The sequence below is a fragment of the Drosophila eugracilis genome, unplaced genomic scaffold (assembly GCF_018153835.1).
Source record: "Drosophila eugracilis isolate 14026-0451.02 unplaced genomic scaffold, ASM1815383v1 contig_90, whole genome shotgun sequence".
Lineage (NCBI taxonomy): Eukaryota > Metazoa > Arthropoda > Insecta > Diptera > Drosophilidae > Drosophila > Drosophila eugracilis.
In genome coordinates this window covers 4,122,281-4,135,902 of record NW_024573812.1, presented here as the reverse complement: position 1 = coordinate 4,135,902, position 13,622 = coordinate 4,122,281, and the positions used below count along the sequence as shown (strand labels likewise).

At 41.1% G+C, this 13,622-nt stretch overlaps 6 protein-coding genes across 16 annotated transcripts in view; 3 read left to right on the top strand and 3 right to left on the bottom strand.

The window, feature by feature from the left end:
- LOC108112697 (protein kinase C, brain isozyme) overlaps positions 1-3,357 on the top strand; it is a 28,478-nt gene extending 25,121 nt beyond the window's left edge. For all 11 annotated transcript variants that reach the window (XM_017222912.2, XM_017222914.2, XM_017222917.2 and 8 more), the window contains 4 exons: positions 17-218; positions 277-465; positions 523-663; positions 725-3,357. In XM_017222912.2, the coding sequence (XP_017078401.1) occupies positions 17-218; positions 277-465; positions 523-663; positions 725-877 (685 nt within the window). In that variant the 3' untranslated portion in view covers positions 878-3,357. The remainder of the gene's footprint in view (positions 1-16; positions 219-276; positions 466-522; positions 664-724) is intronic.
- A 584-nt stretch (positions 3,358-3,941) lies between these two features.
- On the top strand, positions 3,942-5,590 carry LOC108112344. Its single transcript, XM_017222172.2, has 3 exons — positions 3,942-4,570; positions 4,635-4,812; positions 4,952-5,590. The coding sequence occupies exons 1-3, from the start codon at positions 3,948-3,950 to the stop codon at positions 5,588-5,590; spliced, it is 1,440 nt and encodes a 479-aa protein (XP_017077661.1). The 5' UTR covers positions 3,942-3,947.
- LOC108112345 lies at positions 5,561-5,961 on the bottom strand. Its single transcript, XM_017222173.1, has one exon. It carries the CDS (start codon positions 5,934-5,936, stop codon positions 5,628-5,630), a length of 309 nt encoding a protein of 102 aa, XP_017077662.1. The 5' UTR covers positions 5,937-5,961; the 3' UTR covers positions 5,561-5,627.
- An 85-nt stretch (positions 5,962-6,046) lies between these two features.
- On the bottom strand, positions 6,047-6,661 carry LOC108112340 (V-type proton ATPase 16 kDa proteolipid subunit). The gene has a single exon (XM_017222169.1). It carries the CDS (start codon positions 6,618-6,620, stop codon positions 6,141-6,143), a length of 480 nt encoding a protein of 159 aa, XP_017077658.1. The 5' UTR covers positions 6,621-6,661; the 3' UTR covers positions 6,047-6,140.
- A 142-nt stretch (positions 6,662-6,803) lies between these two features.
- On the bottom strand, positions 6,804-13,583 carry LOC108113172. The gene is made up of 8 exons (XM_017223688.1): positions 13,000-13,583; positions 12,617-12,947; positions 11,500-12,562; positions 10,971-11,442; positions 9,096-10,113; positions 8,892-9,025; positions 8,502-8,830; positions 6,804-8,439 (listed from the first exon to the last, which is right to left on the bottom strand). Exons 1-8 carry the CDS (start codon positions 13,498-13,500, stop codon positions 7,065-7,067), a joined length of 5,223 nt encoding a protein of 1,740 aa, XP_017079177.1. The 5' UTR covers positions 13,501-13,583; the 3' UTR covers positions 6,804-7,064.
- On the top strand, positions 10,325-10,953 carry LOC108113173 (ubiquitin-fold modifier 1). The gene is made up of 2 exons (XM_017223689.1): positions 10,325-10,424; positions 10,522-10,953. The coding sequence occupies exon 2, from the start codon at positions 10,607-10,609 to the stop codon at positions 10,868-10,870; it is 264 nt and encodes an 87-aa protein (XP_017079178.1). The 5' UTR covers positions 10,325-10,424; positions 10,522-10,606; the 3' UTR covers positions 10,871-10,953.
- Positions 13,584-13,622: the final 39 nt, after the last annotated feature.

Genomic DNA, 13,622 nt, shown 5'->3' with positions numbered 1-13,622 from the left:
TTTCCCTTTTCAATAGATTCTATGCCGCTGAAATAGCCGCTGGGCTTTTCTTCCTACATACCAAGGGTATACTGTATCGGGATCTGAAGTTGGATAATGTTCTCTTGGATGCCGATGGTCATGTGAAGATTGCGGACTTTGGCATGTGCAAGGAGAATATAATGGGTGACAAGACCACCAAGACTTTCTGCGGAACACCTGACTATATAGCTCCTGAGGTGGGTTTTCATGAAATTAAAGATTTGATAATCAAATTATATATGATAATCTCTTTAGATAATTCTTTATCAACCCTATGGCAAATCGGTGGACTGGTGGGCCTATGGAGTCCTGCTTTATGAGATGCTAGTGGGTCAGCCTCCGTTCGATGGCGAGGATGAGGAGGAGCTGTTTGCCGCCATAACTGATCATAATGTGTCCTATCCAAAAAGCCTGAGCAAGGAGGCCAAAGAGGCCTGCAAGGGCGTAAGTTTTTAAGCCAATATTTAGGGTATATATAATTAATTTAAAAATACTTTTCAGTTCCTAACCAAGCAGCCAAATAAGCGTTTGGGTTGTGGTTCCTCTGGCGAGGAGGATGTCCGTCTGCATCCCTTCTTCAGACGCATCGATTGGGAGAAAATAGAAAATCGAGAAGTGCAGCCACCTTTCAAGCCGAAGATTGTAAGAAGGGAAATCTCTAAGACCTTAAGCTTATATTAATCTTAATCTTAAAACTATACAGAAACACCGGAAGGATGTGTCCAACTTTGACAAGCAGTTCACATCAGAGAAAACAGACTTGACGCCCACGGATAAGGTGTTCATGATGAACCTGGATCAATCGGAATTCGTTGGCTTCTCCTACATGAATCCCGAATATGTCTTTAGCCCATAGATCCGAACTGATCTGAACTAGTTTCCATGCTGCGAGTTGTGTCCCCTAAGTCTATAGTTTGATATTGATTACTAAAAAGACATCTTGTTACACTTTGTTAAGTTTTCTGTTTTGATTTTCTACCATTATATGTCTGTATCTATATATATATTTATTGAATTGTTAAGTTTTGAGTTAATTTTAAGTGCTAGAAACTGTGAAACAGAGCTTTAGTTGTGGAAAATTCGAATACTGTTCAAAAGCACGTCCTCATCTCAAGCCAAAAAAAAAACAAAAAATAAAAACAAAAGGAAAGCAATAAAAATCAACATTTCAAATACTTGATAGTTGCCTATCATCTTTCTGCGTAGAACTTTGATCAATTCTTTCCGATTTCCAAGAAATGTTTTCAAAATATTAATATCAACTTCAGCAAGCTTTAAGCATTTGCATTCTCCATTTTGGAAGTTAACTTTTTAGCCAACATCTGAGTGTTTTTTGTAGCCAATTAATCGATTTTAATAGTCAAAAAAAAACCGTGGGAAAGTCCTTATACTTAACACGTTAGAGCAAGAAAGTCAGAGAGACTCAGGAGTTTGTTTTTGGGCCAGGTTCAAACGTCATTCGATTGTAGTGCTAGCCCCGGCATTATGATCAAATCGAAAACGCGTTTAGGTGAGTTCGCCAAAGAGGGAAGAATCATTGAGGGTACATTTAAAGTTCCCAAAAATATTCAATACTTAAGCAGAAATATCATAGAAGAAGTGTTTTTAAATTCCATTAATAATGTATCAATGTGCGTGTAAATTAATTTTACGTTTTATTTAAAAAAAAAAAAGCATTGCAAACACACGTATATATAGCACGTCTATATATATGGCTGGCATAGAGTCTCAATGTACCATAACTAACAAATTGCATAGCAATAAGTTAAGCTTAGACGATACTTAACACTAAAGCTGTAAAACTAAAACTAAAAACTAAAACCTAAACTGTAAAACTATAAAAACTATTTGCTCCTAAACGAGAGATAACAACACTATGTTAGATTGATCTTGAGTTGAAAACTTTAGTACCTTAACAGGAATCTAGCTGCTAACAAACTACTGTTTAACTATGGGAAAAGACAATCTACTATAAGCATGTAAAACTATATAGTCAACGTATATATAGCCTAGACCGATTTCCAAATTAGCGCCAGCCGAGCTAAGCTTTTGTGCCTCTCGTAGCTATCTTTCTCTCATAGAAGAAACCTTAACAGAATTCATGCCAAACGAGGCTATACGTATTTATAGGGAAATTATATATATATATATATTTGGATATCTGTCGATGGGGTACTTGTAGCCAAGCTAATTGCATAGGGCACAACAGAGTAATTCAAATGATAATTGAAAATTGGTAAAGCTTAAAAGTAGTTTGAACTAGTAAAATTCGATACATAATACAAATTAAATACTTATAAACTTAAATATATATATAAAAAAATTGTGTAACTCCGAACTTGAAGCATTTAAAACGTTTAATTTAACTCTCCAATTTGAAATCAAAAAGTAAACTAAGCCAACAAGGTAGATCAAAAGATATTGCATACTCGATTCCAAAGAGATAACGGATGAGTACGATACACAACCATGATGATGATGAAGTTAGCACTTAACGTTCAACCCGAGGGATAAAGAAATTTGCTCGTATTTTTAAAAAGATAAATGTAATGCATAATTAACATATATCTATAGATGTATATGTGTGTGTCTGAATTACTTTAATGACTTTTATGGCAAATAAATGAAGGAAGCGAAAAAAAAAGAAACACTTTTCAAGTCTGTTCAAATATTGAAAATATTTATCAATTTGAAGAAAAATTCAACATTTTTATTATCGAACTATATACATATTGAAAAGTGCATATTGTTAGGACTTGTAACTTTAACTGCATACAGTTTTATTTAGAGTCGACATTTTTACAAAAAAATAAAACATATTTATGTAATTTTGATAATTTTCAAGGTCATTTTTTAAACCAAAATCTCATACGTATGTATTTTAATTGCATATTAACTTAGTACAAAAAACAAATAGTTATATACACATATACATTAATATATTTATATCTATGAAATATCGATGTGAATTACTTAACAGATATAATACCATACGATATCATCACACGAGAGAAAGTCAAAACTTCCAAAACAACACACTCTCTCTCTCTCTTATAGAAACCCCATAAAAAACTAAACTAATGAAAACTATTTTTACGTCTGAATAATTCATCCCCCTTTGAAAATACAGTCTCAGTCGAAGCCTTATGCATCGGCTATATACTTACATTTACGAGTACACACTGTCCCTGGCTGAATGTAATCTATAATTTATTGAGCCAAGCCAAACAAAGAGACAAACTCAAATAAATCAAACAAACGGCTTTTGGCCTAACACAAACACACACACAACTACAATACGAGTACCGAAAAAGTAAATAAAAACATTCTACTAAATACATCTGAATCTCCAAAATTGAAAATATGTTTATTTCGGGTTTTAATCCAATGATCTATTAATGGGTTTTGTAACTGAACATTTTAAACCTTAATAGGATTTGCAATTATTAAATTACTTGTCTGGCTGGGTTGTTCAATTATCCTTTAAAAGAAGTTTTATCTTTCAACTCCAACTTTCTCTCATCTATCTCTGGAATATAACTTATCCCAGCTATAGGCCGATAGAACCACGTAGGTATCCAGAATTCGACTATTTATCCAAACATCGATGATCATAAATTTACAGAGCCCAGCAAAATATGCAACAAAAAAGAGAATGCGATGATGTCGAACCATATATATACTATATAGTAGCTATATAGAGATATAGACGATAAAGGGAGAAAGGTGATCGGCTGAGATATAGGGGTCGATGTTGAGGTGGGTTTGCGTGGCGGCGTTATCATTGATTGCGTACAAATTAACATTTATGCGTCCGTTAGCGTTAGATAATCTTATCGTGAATTTGCAACAATTAGATAGACGTGTCCAGCAGTCGCTGCCAAATCCTCCTCTTCACCCAGTCAGTCAGCCAGTCAGTGAATAACATGGCCAGTCATCGATTCGTTCCATCTGTCATGTACGCCGGGAATTTCACCAGGCCAGAATCCGGCTGGCCATTTGGACAACCAAATGGGATGGAGCACAGCGATGAGTGCATTTTCCAGAGGAGACAACCTACGTTGGTGATATTTATACTCTATGGACTAGCCGTTCCCACTTTGGCTGCCTTTGGACTGTGCACAAATTTCATCAATGCTGTGGTCTTCATGAGACCCAAGATGACACCTTCGGCATTTAGTTACTTGGCTGCTCTTTCCTGGATGGACTGCATCTCTTGCCTGCTCATTACGATGACCGCCTTGTCCAGGAGTTATTTTTACGGCAGTCCAGCATGGATTGCCTACGACTACCAATGGCAAACACCATTCTTTGGGATCAGTACAGGAGCAGCTAATCTTCTCCTGGCATGTCTGAGCCTCGATCGATTCACTTATCTGTCGAGTTTCAAAAGGAACAATGGTCCTCCTCGCTTTTGTCGCCGAAAGGTGGCTCGCTGCATGATCGCTGTGGCAATAGGCACTTCTATAGTGGTCAATATGCCTTACTTCTTTGTCTTCTATGTGAATGACTCGGGAACATGTCACGTGACTGAGTTCTACTATTCAAAGTGAGTTTGGAGAGGAGTGGGTTTGTTATTTTTCCATATATATACCCTCTTTATATCTCTGCAGTTTCTATAAAGTGCAAAACTGGTTCACCTTTGCCTTGTTAGCACTTTTGCCAGCAATATTTCTGTTTGTGGGTAACGGAGCCATTATTATAGCTTTTCGGCGATGGACAAAGCAGAGTCGAAGGTGTCAGTCCAGCAATACCACTGCCAATAACCGCACCACCAACAAGAGATATCAGGTAATGAATTTATAAGTGCTTCCATTTATTTCGAGGACTAAAAATGATGACTAAATATATATTTTAGGATAAATATTTGTTTCTTATCACCTTGCAAACGTAGAAACATTCTGATAAGAATATATCTGTTTCGTTGCAGCACCAAATGAAACTGACCATTAGCATAGTTATTGTGATTACACTGTACTTAATCGGTGAACTTCCGGCCCATATGACTTCGAGAAAGAGCTCCTTAAATCTCATATTTGGCGGTGATCCCAACAAGGTGAATGACTCCTTCATGGAAGAGCTGGAGGTGATATGCATAACCCTAAATGCCCTGCAATTATCCTTGAATATTGTGGTTTATGCGGTGATCAATCCCTCGTTTATGCCGGAGTTTTTCCTCTGCCTTAGGGGAACCTCTGATGTGTGCTTCGGATTGTGTTGTTTCCGAGCACTGCGAAGAACTTGGAAACGTTGCCAGGCGCGACGGCAGCAACAGGCTACAGCAGAGGAGCGGGTGGTCAGTAGTGTAACTCCGCAACATTTTCCAGTGGATGAGGCACTACCCTGCGGATGTGAGAGTTGGGCTAGTGATTCCGGTTGCAAGATCAATGCCCATTGCAAGACAGCAGTGGGTACATTTACCATGAAGGATTCGGAACATGACGAAGAGCCTCATTGCTGCCATGACTCGGAGGTCTTCTACACCAGATCCAGCGGCTGCCTGCACACAAAAGACTCTGCCCCCGACGAGGAATCCTTATTTAGTTCTAGCTTTATTATAATAACTTAAGTACACTTATTCCCTAAATGTAATTAGTATTAATAAATTATATAAGCATAGTGCTATAGCGGTTTAATAGACGCCTCCATATTTTATTCGTGAAACCTCGAGCTGCCGTCTCATTGTCATCGAAAACTTTATAGTAGGGATGTCCAGGTTGAATCTTATGTATCACAACGTGCATCATTCCTGTACCCAGTTTATCATCCGTATGCAGTTTCCGTACCATTATGCGTTTTTTAGTGACATTCGCTTGGATTATAGTTAGATTACTTGTTGCATTTTGCTGAGCTTGAACTTGGTATAGTAAAATACTAAAGATAAAGTAGAAACCGAAAAAGTATTGGAGATGCATTTTCAGATAGATGTTAACTGTGTGGTTTCTGAACTATAACTGATCTGAAATTAAATTTAACAGACTCCGAAAGCAGACCCAACCAGTTGAGTAAATAATGGGAACTTTGATGATGATGCACCATAGAGCGCTCTATCCAAAACCAGTTTACTTTCATTAACAAACAAAAAGTAAAAGAACAAGAACATTTTGAATGTCATTACATTACTTGGTAAACAAGTAAATAGCCACTATGAGACCATATAGACCCAACACCTCGGCAAATATTAATACTAGAATGATGGCCACAAAGACTTTCGGCTGCTGGGCAGATGCCCGAACTCCAGCTTCCCCAACAACGCCAATAGCAATGCCAGCTGCCATCCCAGAGACACCCACCGCCAGTCCAGCACTGAGATTCAAGAAACCCTTGTAAGCGGATAAATGATGATGAAGAGATCCGGCCAGCAGGACCGCAATCACTAGTCCATAAATGGCTATAATGCCAGCCATGACCACCGGAACAATCGCCTTCATAAGCAGCTGCGGATGCTTGATTGCCATCGAAGAAATTCCTACGGAAGCCTTGGCGGTTCCATAAGCAGCTCCCAATGTTGAAAAGACGATTGCCGACACAGCACCCAATATGCAAAAGAAGGAGGCAAAAGCTGGTTGGTCCAAGGTGTGCTCTACGGGGTCAAGCATGGCAGACTATTTTTTACTCTCGGAGAAGAAAATCAAAGTTTTTCCGCTTTAGTGACTACTACTACTTCTGAAGTTTGTCAAAAAGGATAGTTTGATAAAAATCTTATAAATTGATACAGTTTGAATTTTTTTTAAACATTTAATAAATTCATATGTAGTCTTCGATATCATTAAAAAAACATGTTTTATATAACCAATATTATATTATAATATAATGAAAGTTCAACAAAGCTTGAAATACGAACACAGGATATAGTATATAAAGGGTTTTCATTCCAATCTTAAATATTTTAAACGGGTTTTAACTTAATAATAGTCAATTTCATCTTAAAGTATATATCTAAATTCTGAAAATAATGCTTTGTAAAACATATTATGTACATTTCAGTTTATAAATGTAACCTATTTCTACTAGAAATATAATACACATTTTATAAAAGAAAGTCACTTTCCTTGCAGTTTGGATAGAAAATCCATGAGGAACTGATGCCTTCCTCGTAGTTCGCCTATGCTACGATGCTTCAGCTTGGCGCCAATACGTCGGATTAGCTGCTCTCTATCGCGAGCCCCCATTTTCATTTCAATGAGGATTACTTTATCCTCTTCCCTAGTCCAGGGAGCAGAGAGGGAACTACTAGACTCGGAATGCGATGTACTCGCAGTTGATGTCGAGGCTGCAGGTGTTCGGTCTTCGCTGGGTGTGCAGTTGGCTAACGTGGCAACAACATCTAACTTGCAGTCCTCGTCGCTATCGAATTGCGTTGTGATCACATGCTGCGGTGTATTGCCGGCACTCACTTGTAGTGGCTCCAGCTCTTCCTCCGATTGATCCAAGTCCATTTTAAGGGACGTATAAACCGGCATATTCTCGACATTATCCTCAAGGGTATTCACCTCAACTTTCGTTACATCTGCAGAACTGCAGAGGATTGGTGGTGTTTGTGACTGCTGCTTGGCCTGTGCAATAATCCGTATGCCTGCCTTTGTGTCTGCCGCATCTCGAACACTTTCTTGATCAATCAACGTGCGCAAACGCTTCGCGCACTCTATAGCTGGGGAGGATGAAGGCTGAGACTCATGGATCACTACCATTGGTTGATTATTGGCACGCTGTCTGCCCTGAGATTGATTAAGAGGGGATCTGATTTTCTTGGTGGGTGACTTCCGTTTGTCAACATGAGGAGAATTGGTAGATAAGGGACTTAATCCTGAGTTGTTAAATGCCGATTGCTTTCGTGGGGAAGTTTCACCAAAGTTAATAGCAGTCTTCTTAGCGTGCGGGTGATGATGGGCATGAGAGTTGCCCATATTGGGCGTACTGGTGGCTGCGTTACTAAAACTAGAATTGCTGTATAAGCTAGCATTCAATCGAATGGCGTGCGCTCTTAACCCTGCCTCATCGCACATCTCGATAGATGAGCAGCTGTTCTGCTCATCGCCTGTTGTATCAATAACCAAAGCCCGACTGGCATCATCCTCCTCACTCCGATCCGCAGCATCGTCGCTATCTGCGTTGGCAGCCATACTAAGAAGCTTCTCGCCCTGTGCTCGAATTCCATGGGCACAGGTTAGAGATTCACTTGAAGCCGGTGGCCCATCGTGAGATTGTTCATTGTAAATACTAGCAGCCATAAAGGAAAGTTTGGCAGGCAAAAGGATCTTGGCCCCATAAAATATCCGACCATTAATATACTTTAGGTGACAACCAGGTTTACTTGGCGTAGGTACATCCATGAACTCTTGAACCGTTTCTGTGTATTCCCCCGTAGTATTGTTCTGCACATCATGCAGATTTATGGTCTCCACAGGAGACAGGATTCTATAAGAAATAAAAATGTTGTAATAAAATAATGTCACCTACTTTCTTCTCCTTTTTTTTACCTCTTAGGGGGCTTTCCCTGGGGAAATTGCTGGACAAACCAGTCGACCAGAAACTGGTTTCCCTTGAGCAAGGGCATTATCTTATTCTCAACCTTTTTCATGCTGACATTAGGCAATTCAGCCAATTCGCTGAGACATGCATAAATCTTTCTGATCTGCGCGGGCTGCTTGCAAAAGTAAATGTTGAGTTTATTGATGAAGTTTGTAGCATTGCTTATCATAAAGTGCTCAAAGAATTTGCCGATTTCAGCGGCCTCAGCAGGTAGCAGAAAGTTAAGGAATACTTCAGCCAGCTCGGGATGGTTCGGCAGCAAAATTTCTTCCACTTTCTAGATGATAAAGAAAATATTTTTTAATAATCTCACGATAAGCCATTTATATAGACCTTACCAGATAAAGAGATGATACCTTCTCCTGCCTGGGATCAAAGTTCTGCAGAAGACTATTGAATTTTCTGCAATCATCAAGACGATCTGCATTTAACAAGGCCTCCTCAACTTTCTCATAGAAATTTAGCGCGAAGACTGTACATGTAATAAAAAATATATTTTATAAAAAGGTGTTTAATAGACTGGAAGTCCAGGTAAAACTCACTGGCATCTTTGCGATTGCGCTCTTCTGGGGAATCAGGCTGAAGCATGTGGCGCAGCATCTCCTCCTGCCGATTGGCTTTCCTGAGCTTCGCCGCCTCGTCATCACTCTTGGATCTCTTTGGCTGTGTTGCCGTTGCTGGTTTAGCGGTATTGGTGGTACAGAACATCTTCAGGTCGACTAGAAGTTGAGTGTACAAATCAAGGGCCACGAAACGATTGTGGACGAGCTGTACCACCTCGCAGGCTATATATTTCTCCCTGCGCCTACGCAGGTAGGATTCGTAGGTTGTAATTAGCGAATGGCAGCGCTTGCTTAGTTTATGGCGTAAACGTTCGCGCAATTTGTGGTAGCGGCTGCGGGCTGGCGTTGATCCCTTTCGCGATTTATTGGTGGATTGAACCTTGGGCTTAAAAATTTGGTAACGCGCCCGTTTAGCGCTTCTGCCTGCGAATGAAGAGCTGCTATCCTGAGCAGGCAACAGATCCTGCTGTACGGTCTCGTTGTAGTCTTCTAATTCGCAGATTTGCAGGCTGTGCGTAAACTCATCTACTTTGAAGTTGATGGCTGGCGGGGCATCTTCGGCCAGGGGAGGAGGAGCATGCGGCAGGGCCAGGAGACCACTGCAATCGGCGGCGGTGTTCAGACTTCGGTTGATGTTAAGCACATTGTCAGCTAGATTTCCACCAGACAAAAGGGGCACCGATACTCCAGAGACTCCGGGTAAGTTTCCCGCGCAGGGGTCGCCACCAAAAACATAATTTACATTTATGGTAAGCAGTGAAGGCTGTTCTGCTACACGGGGCTTCCTCTGAGGTTGCTTTTTTCTTAAATTGCAATCCTTGGGCGGTTCCGAACCAGCAGCACTGCCATCAGGGACTGCAGCCTGACCAAAACTCTCCGGCAGCAGCAAATCCTCTCCGATCGCTTCGCGTACAAACTCCAAATACGAAACACTGGCTTCAGATGACGCTTTTAGGGCTTTAAAGTTTCGGCGGGTGCGTTTTTGTTCCCAAGTTTTCTGCAAAATGTTGCAATTGAAAATTTTCCGCAATATAAACACACAGAGATGACACAAGCTCTGAACGATGGTATCGATAACTCACAGGTTGGTACCAATCCACCGATAACTACGATCAGGTTTGGAAACAATTTATGGGCTAATACAAAACAATATCTAATGTAATAAATTATATTTGGATTTTAATAAACTAAATATATAACACTATTTAATAAACCAACTAGGCACCAACTTAGGTACATTTATCTAAATGGTAATCATCACTGACGATAACTTGCTGCCTACCTATCGGAATTTTAACTGCACTAAAAGTAAGAGCGACAACATATTTTTTGTTTTTAAATAAATTAACACAAAACATTTTACCAATACTTAATAAAATTGTAACTTGCAAACTATTCCCACTAGGTCTGAAACATTTCACCGTTAAAAACAACGGAAGCCGGTTAAAACCAGTAGGAAATCAAAACTGACCACGTCTGCACATTCCAATATGAGCAAAGTAACCTTCAAAATCACGCTAACTTCGGATCCTAAGCTGCCCTTTAAGGTGCTCAGTGTTCCAGAAGGAACACCCTTCACGGCAGTTCTAAAATTTGCTTCGGAGGAGTTTAAGGTTCCAGCGGAGACGAGTGCCATCATCACGGACGATGGAATTGGTATCAGTCCACAACAGACTGCAGGAAATGTTTTCCTGAAGCACGGATCCGAGCTGCGCCTTATACCTAGAGATCGGGTGGGCCACCAACTAAGCTAGTTTCCCCAATACCTTTGCATTTTCCCCATGAGATTTCCCCCTTTTTCAATGCTTATTAAAATGTTAAACGATGTAAACGGTAATATGTTGTATACCTTACCTCAATGTAGTATTGCCATCCACTGGGAAGCTCGTAGTGGCGTTCTCGGGGAGTTCTCACTACTCCACCCTCGAAGCCCCAAAGAATATGGTTTGGGGGCGGTGCTCGCTCACGGTCAAGGAAGTACTTCACTGGATTGTACTGCTCCGAGTCGCGAAGCTCAGCGATCTTCATGAAAATCCGACGTGCCGTCTTGCCATAAATCGTGTCCTTGGCCATTCGCTTACACGCAACACGAATAGGATCTGCACCTTTGCGTAGAGGTCTTTTGGCAGTCTGAATTTCCGTCATATGCTTTTCCAGACCAATGGCTATTAGCTGATACTCGGATGGCGCATAAGCAGTGACTTGTGTTAGTTTTGGTTGAAAAGCCATGCGAGGAAGGTACTGTGGATACATAAACACGCGACTATCAAGCATCAGATCCATAATACGAGGCGCTAGCCTAGGAACCTGCCGCGTGTGGCCATCACTATAAAACAGAACACTAAGTTAAAAAGCGTCAATATCTTAATTACTTCTAACCTACGTCAAATCCGTTTCTTTGTTGATAAACTCCATCATCTTCTCGTTCTCCTCCTTAAACTTATCACTGCACAGATCGTGCTCCCACTGTCTGACCAGCTGGACAGCCTCATTTAGATTCCAGCAATTAAAGCTGGCATCTTTGGTTGCCTTTTTGTGAAGTTCTTCCAGCATTTCCCTGGGTTTCTTGGCCATGGGATACAACGTGGGATGAGAGTAGGTTTGTAGATAACTTTGACTAAGCAACTGTGTATGAATGCGAAGCTGCTGCTGAAGCATGTCATGTTGGGATTGGGTGAATCCCTTGCTCCTAGCAAGGTGACTGTTGTAAACTGGCTTCACGTTTCGCAGGTTTTCGAATTGGTCCTCATACTCCGAGTAAATATGTTTCTTTACCGATATATATTCCCAGGTGAAGTTTGTATCAAACGGTTTTTTGTAGCGATCTGCATTGTTTTTCGGCGCCCCGGGAGCTTGAAGTGGCTCTACATTAGACACATTCTGGAAGGATTCATTAATCAAAGTTGAATTATTGGCTACAACTTTAGCCAGTTGGAAGCAGTTTGGTTGTCCAGGTATAGGAACAGCTATAAGTTCGGGAGGAACACTCAAAGCATCGGACTGAATGTTAACCACCTTGCAGGGTGATCCTCCGGTACCATTTTCCTGCACCACAGCAACGGGGACGGGCATCACCACGCCCATATTGTTCCCCTCACACGGAGTGGGTATTGCGCTTGGTTGATAAACCTGCAGATCTTGTTGATTGGCGTTTAGCACGGCCTGATCATCGAAATCGATATTTCGGGTAACTTGATCAATGGGAGCCATAGATACATGGGCACTTTCAATAAATTTCTGAGGAGTTTCCAATTCAATAGATTCCAGAGATACTCCCTCCTGCAGCAAGCCAGCAAATAGTTCAGAAACAAGGTCAGTTAACTCCTTTTTCGATATGTTGACATCACGCCGCTCCTCGGCATTCTCATATTCCGATTCCAAGTGATCCGCGGCTACATATTCTGGATCATTAATAGGGTCATCATCGTCTCCCAGAATTGTGTTGTCTATAATAAAATACAGTTAAGAGCTTTTATGTAAACTCAAACCGAACTACCCACTTAGTGGCTTTGTGAAGTCATTGAGAAACTGCATCCAGTCCGCATCGGTAGCGGTCATATCGTTCTCCACCACATCACTAGGTTCGACATCAGGCGGTACAAATTCCGATTGCAAATCTTCGATGGTAGTCTGTTGCAGACAGAATTTGGAGCGGGTTCGTGTCGCAATACGCAAGTCCTCTATGTCAAGGGAGTTCTTTTCGAATGGCACCTTGAAGCAGCCGTCTTCAGAGAATTTTACAGGAGATTCTTCATTCGCCGTAAGCGGAGTTTGAGGAGTGCAGGGACTGGAGTCAAAATCCGACGCTGCGTTGCTGGGATCATCATCAGACTAGGGGATAAACTAGTATTAGCATCTGCAAAGTAGGCCATATTATATTTACTTGAAAATCCTCTTCCTTAAAGGTGTACTCCTCGTCCTCCTCATCGGAGTGAAAGTCTGCCCTTATTAAAGCTTCTATGTTGTTATTGTCTGTGAGAGTTTCGTTGAGCTGGGGTAGCGAAATGCCAGGAGTGCAGTTTAGCTCCCGTGCTTTGGCTCTGGTGAGTTTGGGCACAGATGGAGTGTCCGTAATGATTATGGCACTCCGTTTCTGCTGTTCCACAGACTCAAGCCTTTCACGCGCCAGCTCATCCTCCGCCTTTAGGGTAACCAATGCCAGGACATGATCGTTGCGTACCACTTTCCGGACCACCTTTTGCATGTCTTCAGTGCTGATGGAGTTTTCTTTGGCCACTTTCCGCAACCGGCGATCTATCTCTTTCGCATCCTCGTCCAACTGCGAGTTTGGGCTCTTGCGGTCAACGCGACGGCGCTTTCGCGTTCTTCGTGGAGACGAGCTATTGCTCAGTGTGGAATCCGACTTCCTTGAGGTATTCGGCATTTCGTCGATTCATTTATAGATGAAATTCCATAGAAGGCTCTACCGAACTGTAAAACAAAAACGCAAGCAAATGTTTACACGAAATGCCGCCACTAGAATGTGCCATATCGATTAGTGCTGGA